The following is a 9,000-nucleotide window of genomic DNA, read 5'->3' on the forward strand; positions in this document are numbered from 1 at the left end:
AGCATGATCATGTGATTATATTCATTATAGTAGAAAAACTGCACATGTTCCTGCCTAGAGGAACAAGTTTAAACCAGGTCTGCTTGTTGAGCTTCACTGCACCTGATTATTGACTGTCACATATAAAAACAACGCCGCCCCCCCAGGGAGGCGCCTGGCGCTCCCCAGGAGGGCCTCGCTGTCTGACACGGCGGAGGGGACGGCGCTCCGGCCGACAAAGAATTCATTCTAAACATTTATCCAACACCTCTTCTCTGCTCTGCAGATCAGGAGCAAATACTGCAAAATATAGCGAACGCCTGCAGGTGGAAATCAACTCCTTCACTTCTGAAATAGATGAAATAAAGACAAAGAGACCCTTTGAGAGTAGATTTCATTTCATAATATATATTATAAACCTCAATCGACGCCTCCATTCCCAGAAATAATAAAGATCACGTCAGTAAAATACAGTTCAGCCTTTAAATTAGGAAAAAAAATCAATGAAATTTAAAAGAAAAAAGGTCAAATAATGTTATCCGGAGAAGATCAGCGTGAGTTCCTGATCTTCTTCAGGGTCGAAGGTCGCAGTTCGTCCTGGCCGTGGGCGAAGGCGCAGTGTTGGGCCAGCAGGGGGCAGCCCTGAGGGTGGTTCAGGTGAAACCAGCACAGGCGGGTCTTCAGGGGCGGCGGCGGCGACGGCGGGCTTCCTCTTGGCGTCCGGCCGGGTGGACGACGCCTTCTTCTCCCTCCAGTCCCGGATGGAGACTCGTCCTCCCTCCACTGGGGGACAGACGGACAGACGGACAGACGGACGTCTCGGTCAGAGCAGAGAAAGCTCCTCTCAGACGGAGGCGGTGGCGGCTTCACCTCTGAACACCTGGTGGTTGTTCTTCAGCAGCGTCTGGAGGCCGCCGCACTCCTTCTTCAGCTGCTGCAGCGTCTCCGGCTCCAGCATCCCGGCGACCTCGCCGACCGAGAGGCTTCCTGAGGAGGAGGAGGAGGAGGAGGAGGTCAGCATAACGGCAGCAGTGGGGGGTTTATCGACGCTCTGGAATCATTTCTCAACCGGCCAGTCGACGTACAACACGGAGCGCACCAGGAAGACGGAGCAGTGAAGAGAAGTCCTCCTCAGTCTGTCGGATCCGTCAAACCGACTCAATGAAACAGCCTGTCGCGGCGGCCGACACTCATTTTCCCGCCTCTCCTCCCGGCGGGATCGACGTTTCACACGCCAGAAACAAAACCTGAGAACGAGGGGAGTTATTGAAAAATGGCTCCGAAGCCGCACGGCGGAGTGACGCCCGGCTTGACGCTCCTGCCGCTTCACCGCCGCCTCGGTATTTTTGGCTTTGTGGCCTTTCTGCCCCCGGAGGAGAATTCAATCAGGACCGACCTTTAGGTTTATACAAATGACAACCCTGCTCCTCTCTGCCTGACATATCGGAGGAGAGACACGCTGCAGGACTTCTAATGCTGCTTCGGAACAATATTTGAACCAAACTGTAAATTTTAAATCACACAGAGAACTTTCAAAGATCTTCACGGCTCAGCTCATCGTCTCCACCCTGAATATATTCAAATCAGAGGTTAAATCTGGAATACGCGGCGCGGCGCAGTCCGAGACGCCGGGGGACTCCGGGCCTTAATATAATATCAATAGAGCGTTTAGAGCTGGCCTTTACTGTTAATGTGGATTAATGGGCGGAGGACGGTATCGACTGAGAGCAGAGCGTGATGAATGGCTCGGCCGGGCGACCGCCGCACTTGTTTGAGGGTGAAAGTTCGCCGTGAAGAAAGAAACGGAGGAAAAATGATGAAGGAACTGCGAATTCTGCGGGTGGAGGAGTTTTATTTAATGACTGGGAGCTCAAATTTAACTCAAAATGACCGAGGTTTTGATTCTGGTTGGGATTTTCGGTTTGCATGTTCTTCCTGTGCATGTGCTTCGATTAGGCTCTAATGCAGGGGTGGGAAACATAAGGTCTGTGGGCCAAAAAAGGCTCACATGAGGCTCAAATCCAGCCAAATTATAAAAATTTTGAAGAAAACTGATTTTTTTTTAAATATTTCTCACAAAAGCAACACAAAACTGAGATCTGAGCTGAGAAATCACAGATCTTAACAGATTTTTTGAACATTTCACTGTATTTTGCACCATAAGATTTCATTAAAATTGGCTTTACATTGAGATTGGAGCCACTTTCTATCGTTATTGTTTGTTTTTTTGACATTTTCATCACATTTACTCGACACCACAACAAAAAGTTAAAGTTTTTAAGGCACTGCTTCCCCCTGTGGCCCCTGAACTCATCCTTGCGGAGACACTGGGACATTTCTCACTGCCTCCGGTCCTGTGAACCCTCCACTTCGCCCTCGCTGCTGTCGGCTCCGACACCCGCCTCCACCCGCTGCCGGAGCATCACCTCGCCCAATTAAACCTCCATCACGCCACCGTCCAAATCTGCCGACTCGCACGCTCCTTGAACTGCCCTGCTGGTTCATTCGTTCCCCTCCGTCCCTGTTTCAACCATTTCCCGCATGTCGGACGCACCGCTGCAGATCTTCACGGTTACATAAGTGCATGTGCTCAGTCAGCAGCACGGCATGCATGAATTAGTAGCTTTTTCCTTTTTTTCCTTCCCACGTCAACTGCTCCGAATGCAAGTTTATTTTAGCTCCGACGCGCAGGTGTCACGCCACGCAGCGCCTGGGATTCACTTATGCAATCGGAATGTGTCTTCAATCAAAAAAATAAACATAAAAGGTTCCATTTTTTTCCCCCATTTTGTTTGTTCTTATAACAAATAGAGGAAAAAAAGAAACGAGGAAGGACGCAAAACCCCCCACAAGCCTCCTCCAGTTTCACTTTAACGCCAGAAACGAGCGGAGGAGCGTCTGGAAGAGGAAGCAGCAGACTCCAGCGGGCCTGCAGCGGCTCGGCCGGCTCCGCCCGGACCCAGCCTTTGTTCTTTACAGCAGATAACTGGTCGGAATACCTCAGTACAAATGCAGACTCATGCATTAATCATGGCGGGCGCTGCATTATTCATCCGCTCATCTCTATACAGGGTTACAGTCGGCCTTTCATTCGCTCCGCCTCCTGTTTTCTACCTCCGATTTCGCCGCCGACACCCTGACAGAGAACTTTCCCTTTTAATGATAGTAGTCCTCATTCTTGTTGTCCGTGTGTGTGTGTGTGTGTGTGTGTGTGGGAATCTACTCTAAACTCTTCTACTGTTGATTATGAATCATTTTATCTCCTTTCGTCTTCTTCGCCGCATTAATAAGATTGGTTGTGAAGCTCTCAGGCTCTTCCAGACTGAGGTTCTTCTTCACAGGTTTTCTCATTTCTACCTTTAAATTAAAGCAAATCTTTCCTCCGCAAAGCAACGCCTCCTCAGATCCCCGACGTCAACACTGATAAGACCGGGATCGGCTTCACGGACGCTTCGTCTGATTTTAAATTTCGTGGCTTCAGTGGCGCCGGGTCCAGGGAGACTGCTGTCATTTCTTCTTCTGCGGTTGTGTTCTTGGATCTCACCGCCGCCGTTCCAGGTCTCCTCGCCGCCGCCGCCGCCGCCGCCCGCCGTCATCCCCAGGAGGGCCTCGGCCACCCGCAGCACGACGCCGTCCACCAGCTGCCGCGGCAGCGCGGCGCAGTTCCGGACCGCCTCCGCCTTGTCCCGCGGCTGGAACCCGGCCCCCCAGGTCCCGCCGCCGGGGCAGCCGTCCCCGTCCGGCCTCTGACCCGCGGCCCCGGGGCCGGCCTGGCGCCCGCGGATGAAGCTGGCTCGCCGCCGCTCCGCCTCGGCCTCCTCGGACGGCCGGTAGCTCCTGGACTTCCCCACCAGGCAGACCTGCAGCAGGAGGAGGAGGAGGAGGAGGAGGAGGAGGAGGAGGAGTGTTTTGGTTCTTGGTTTACCACGAAGCTCCCTCCGTTTTGTTTTTACCCTCTTGGTGGACGGGATCCTCAGACAGTCCTCCTCCGTGTTGAAGCCGCAGACTCGGCTGACCTCCGACACGAAGTCGATGTACTCCTTGTACTGGGACGTCTTGCAGCGCCGCCGCCGGTACTTCCCGCTGAAGTCGAAGAAGCAGCAGGGCAGGACGAAGAAGCGGCAGCAGTAGGACGACCTGAGACGTGAACAGGTGGAGAGAAGAGAGGCTCAACGCCGCCCTCAGGTGGTCCGGTCTGGATAAAACACGCCGCCGTCCGCAGAGAGAGAGAGAGACAGAGCACAGCTGGCACTCGGGGGTGATTGCGGCGCCTGATGACTTGCCTCGCGGCGATGACGGGGATCCACGGCGTGAGCTCGTCCGAGTGGTTCCCAATCAGCCAGTCGGCGCCCGGGAACAGGAAGCTCTCGCCGGGGGTGATTGCCTTTTCCTGAAATAGCAGAGAGAGAAAAAAAAAAAAGCACGAGAGCTCCTGAGAGCGGGGAGAGACGCACGCCGCCTCGATTCAATTCACAATCACTGGAGGGAAATTGTGTAAATGGAAAACTTGGAAGTTTTAATGCGCCGCAGAGGAAGCAGGTTCAGGGAAACTCACGACTCCACAGGCGGCTCCTGAGAGGATTCACCTTCTGACCAGGCTAACACACAATATTCCCATTTCTAGGTGATAAAGTCAAATAAATCTTTTCATATTTCAGCCCACAGGACTCCTGGAGAGCCGATCAGCCGGATCCTGCCGCTCCAGAGCCATCGTTACGCCAGGCCTCTCAGGGCTCTCAGGGATTTTAATTAAAATTGTGTTAAATGGCGTCAGGTCTCCTGGTTCCCACTTCAATCTGCTTTTATTCATCAAACGCTTCCCTGAAATGTGGAAATATGTGTTTTTCACAGAGCGATGCTAGTTTTGATTTGCTTTCTATTAATAAGACTTCCACTTATTTGCATTGAAAAATCTCAATTAAGACATTATTTTATATATTTTTTTGCTAATTTACATATTGATTTATTCCTAAACAGCTTCCATTGTCTTTCATACATTCTGTATTATTACAGTTGAAGACTGCACTTCCAGTTTTCTAATAATTTGCACAATGATAATAAAATCATTCTATTTATTCATGAATTTGTGCTTTTGCATCTTGAGGATTTCACTTCGCTCAACAGTCTCCATTTAAACGTGCGGCTGCCGTCCAGGTAATCACAGCACGTAGCAGCAGCGAGGCGGCGGCGGCGGCGTTTCCCCCTCACCTCCAGCACGGTCTGGGGGCCGTAGGTGTCCCAGATCCTCCTCCTCCGCAGGTCGATGCCCTTTCCGGGGTGCTGCAACACAAGACCACGCGGCGGCGTGACTCCCATCCTGCCCGTACGTCACCTGGACTCACTCCGCCGAGGCGGCGCTGATTTTCCACCTCTGGAAATCCTTCTGACCAGCTGTGATCAGGCTCCAGACGTGACTCGGTGTTATTACGGGTAACGCGGTTTGCGTCGGCGGTGCTTCTATTTACCGCTCGGTCGCCGCGGTTACATGACGCCGCGGTGACTCACGGTCGATGTGAGCCTCTATTGACCCACATGCGGCGGGGAGGAAACGGGGTCAGCGGCTGACTCACCTGCCAGGTACTGAGGCGTAACGACAGAAAGACCGAAAAACACTCTCTCCTCTATTTTACTGCATCCAAGCAAAGTTTAACACATCTCCTATCTCACATCAAGATAATAACAGAAATGTTAATTATAACTTGCTAATGGACATGTAATTTATTCATTTATTAGTTTTAAAGTGCTGATGTGATTTTAATATTGTACAAGTTCCCAAAGACACAGAAGGAAAACTTTGATATAATCAGTTTTTTTCTTAGTTTCATCCTTTTTTGGACACATTAAGTACCAGAACCCATCATTGGGTTTGCTTTCAGAGTCTCAGTTTAGTTCTGGAGTCATTTTCTAAATAAATTGTTTAAAATCATGCTATTTTGCAAATATATTCTATTGAGAAATTATTTGTTTTTACATGTAAAATGTAAAAAAATGAAACCTGCCTGATACTTCTCACTTCAGACGCTTTTTCTCGGGTAAAAGAGAACGATATTCAATTGAAAAATTCTGAAAAAAACTCAAATAGATTCTGTTTTGAATCCATATAAAAGTTTCCTTTATGTTTAACTGATTCAAAAAAAACCTCCACAACTTGCTGAGAGAATGATTCTTCAGAGGATTCAGTGAAAGTTTCCTAAGCGGGATGAAACCTGCTCATGCAAAAAATGTTTTTATAAAATCATATTAGACGGAATTCCAACCGGCCCGGAGCGAGTCGGTGAGGAGAAAACCCGCGGCTCCAGCTGAGGCCGCCGCCTCCGGCCGCCCACTCACCCCTTCGCTGCTCAGGATGTGAACCAGGAGGCCGTTTCCACAGCCCAGGTCCACGAAGGACTGCCGGGCCGTCAGGGCGCCCGCCGCCCTCTCCTCCTCCCACAGCACCTGCGGCCACACACACACACACACACACACACACACAGCGTCCGTCACGGTCAGCCGCCTCGCCGTCGACACACTGAAATCCAATTACCGGCTGCTGCTGCTGCTGGTCGCTCCCTTTCATGAGAGATAAATGTGGTTTTCCTACGTGCACGGTGAGCGGAGGCAACTCACCAGGAGGTACGTCGCTATGGCAACATCCTCAAACACAAACTTCTCAGGATCCGTCACCTCTGGCCACACCTTAAAAAAAAAAAAAAAACTAAATCTTGAGAGGACAGAGGAGGGAAGCAGGCTCGGCGGCGGTCTTCCTCACCTTCACCATGGCCTTGTACTTCTCCTTCAGCTGCTGGTACGTCCGGCTGTACTTCTCCACCGGCAGCAGCGACAGGGTGCTGCGGAACTCGCTGCTCTTGCACTCGGCGGCCCAGCGCAGCAGCTTGGGCAGCAGGTCGGAGGTCAGCCAGGGCAGCTTGGGGTAGGCGACCCCGTCGGAGAACCACCGGTCCGCAGCCAGCGCGTGGAGCTCCAGGGTCCTGGAGCAAAGACCAGCAGACGGTTTTACATCAAGTTAAAGACTGTCTTTAAAAAAATCATTGAAAAAATGACTTCAAGTAATGTTGAATGCATTTCTTTCCACATCTAAACACATTTAAAATGAGTCGTGCAGTTTCACCGCCCCTGGTTCGTTTTACTTGCTGTATGCTGTAATGTCAAACTCACCATTCCTCACAGTCCGTGCTGTGGAGCTGAATCTGGTAAATGTTGCCCTCCTTAAAAGATACTTTTCCATCTTCATCCTCTTCAAATGGAATGAAAGTCACTCGCTGTCCTGCAAAATCTACAGAAGGCAAGAAAAATTTGCTCTAAATAGGGCTGAACGATATATCGTTATCATATCGATATCGCGATATGAACATTCAGGACATTCGTTTCTCAAAATCAGCGATATCAAGATTTCCCCTGCTTGCCCTGCATGTCAGCTCGCCCATGCACAGGTAAGGCCAGCCAACCACAAACCTCGTTTACTGGTTGACAGCTGATGGCAGAGGGCGGTTGCAGAATCTGCACAAACGAGTTTGGTGGTAGTGGCAGTGAGTTCTCATAAATAAAACTGCATTTTTATTTTTTACATCCTTTTATATTATAATGTTTTTATTTTTCTGAAAAATGCTTAACTTTCACTGAATCCATTGTAATATATCGTATCGATATCGAGATATCTGGCATAGATATCGAGATATGAAATTTTGCCCATATCGTTCAGCCCTAGCTCTAAAGCACCATTCAGGTCACGTGCTTTACAGAGAATTACATTAAAGTAAACAGTTTAGACAATAACACAATCAGTTCACTACTATCTGAAAATTATTGCAAGAATTAAAGGATTAATGACCAAATAAAGATTCAGAGGAACTAGATTATTGTTCTTTGGATGGTTTTGGTCTAAATACACCTCAGATGTACGTGCAGAACCCCAGAGGTCCGCAGGAGGAAGGATTACTGAGTGTTCCCAGAATCAGAAGAAACCAGATGAAGCAGCTTTTAATCCCTACACTCCTCACCTGTGGAGAAATCTTCCTGAAAACCTGAGGACTGCTGACACACTTCTTTTAAAACAGGCCTTAAAGCACTATTATTTGCTCTGGCCTTCAAAAAACAATATATCATACTTGCTTTATTAGCTTATCTTTAGTATTTTACTTTATTTATTCTCTTTCCTTAATCCCCTTTTTTTAAATAGCATAATATTAATTATTAGGATTCTTTATTCCTTTTTAAAGCACTGCCATTATGTCTGAATGGTACTGTAGAAATTGAACAAAGCGATTAAGAAAGACACAAAAAGAAGAATAAATAAAGCATAACATTCATTAAGATAAAGAAATAAAATGAGTGAAATCATAAAGGAAGGCACGAGCAGATAATGTTTAAAGACCTGATTTAAAATAGTAAAAAAGAAGATAACTGGAACAGGACAGATAGAATGTCTCACTGCAGTTCTACCTTTCAGGATGACCTCTTTGTGCAGGGTTGTTCCGTAGCAGTTCACTTTGGGAATGAAGGTCCTGGTGCTGGAGGTCCAGCTGTTGTTGTTGTTTTGGTGACTGGGCGTGAAAGAGTCTCCGCCGGAGAGGAAGCTCAGCGCGTCCTGGCAGAGCCGGTGGTCGCCCCGGTGGTCCCGCAGCAAAGCCCGCAGCTCCTCCTGGTCCACATCGCTGCCCTCCGTCTCTGTGGCCCCGCAGAGACGCTTGTTGACGACATGCGGCTTTTTAATCCAGACGTCTGCGGCGGACCAGAATCCTTCGGGGAGGGTCGCGCATCCTCCAGGGAACTTCAGATCTCCGAGTTTAGTCATCCCTCAGCACGCGCTTCCCGCCGCTGAATTAAAGTAAGATAAGCCCCTTATGCCATTCCGATTCACAAAGGCTGTGTTAAGTATACAAAAACAGCGGAAAAACAATAAATAATGGCACTTCGAGGTGTGTTGATGAAACGTGCTGTCGCTGGGTGATGACGTCACGCGTGTCACACCACACTGCGGCGGCAGATGGCGCTGTTTACATTTCATCACGTCTGCAACAA

The 9,000-nt window shown here is 49.2% G+C and overlaps 1 protein-coding gene across 1 annotated transcript; it reads right to left on the minus strand.

Annotated features, from left to right (window-relative positions):
* Nucleotides 1–367: 367 nt before the first annotated feature.
* trmt44 (tRNA methyltransferase 44 homolog) lies at nt 368–9,000 on the minus strand. Its single transcript, XM_030088279.1, is given in 12 exon segments — nt 368–681; nt 683–762; nt 850–966; nt 3,524–3,839; nt 3,933–4,116; nt 4,263–4,369; nt 5,188–5,259; nt 6,310–6,417; nt 6,589–6,657; nt 6,731–6,950; nt 7,138–7,255; nt 8,422–9,000. Coding segments are annotated over 12 exon segments (1,896 nt in total). The 5' UTR covers nt 8,774–9,000; the 3' UTR covers nt 368–528.

This window comes from Salarias fasciatus, chromosome 3 (genome assembly GCF_902148845.1).
Source record: "Salarias fasciatus chromosome 3, fSalaFa1.1, whole genome shotgun sequence".
Classification (NCBI taxonomy): Eukaryota; Metazoa; Chordata; class Actinopteri; order Blenniiformes; family Blenniidae; genus Salarias; species Salarias fasciatus.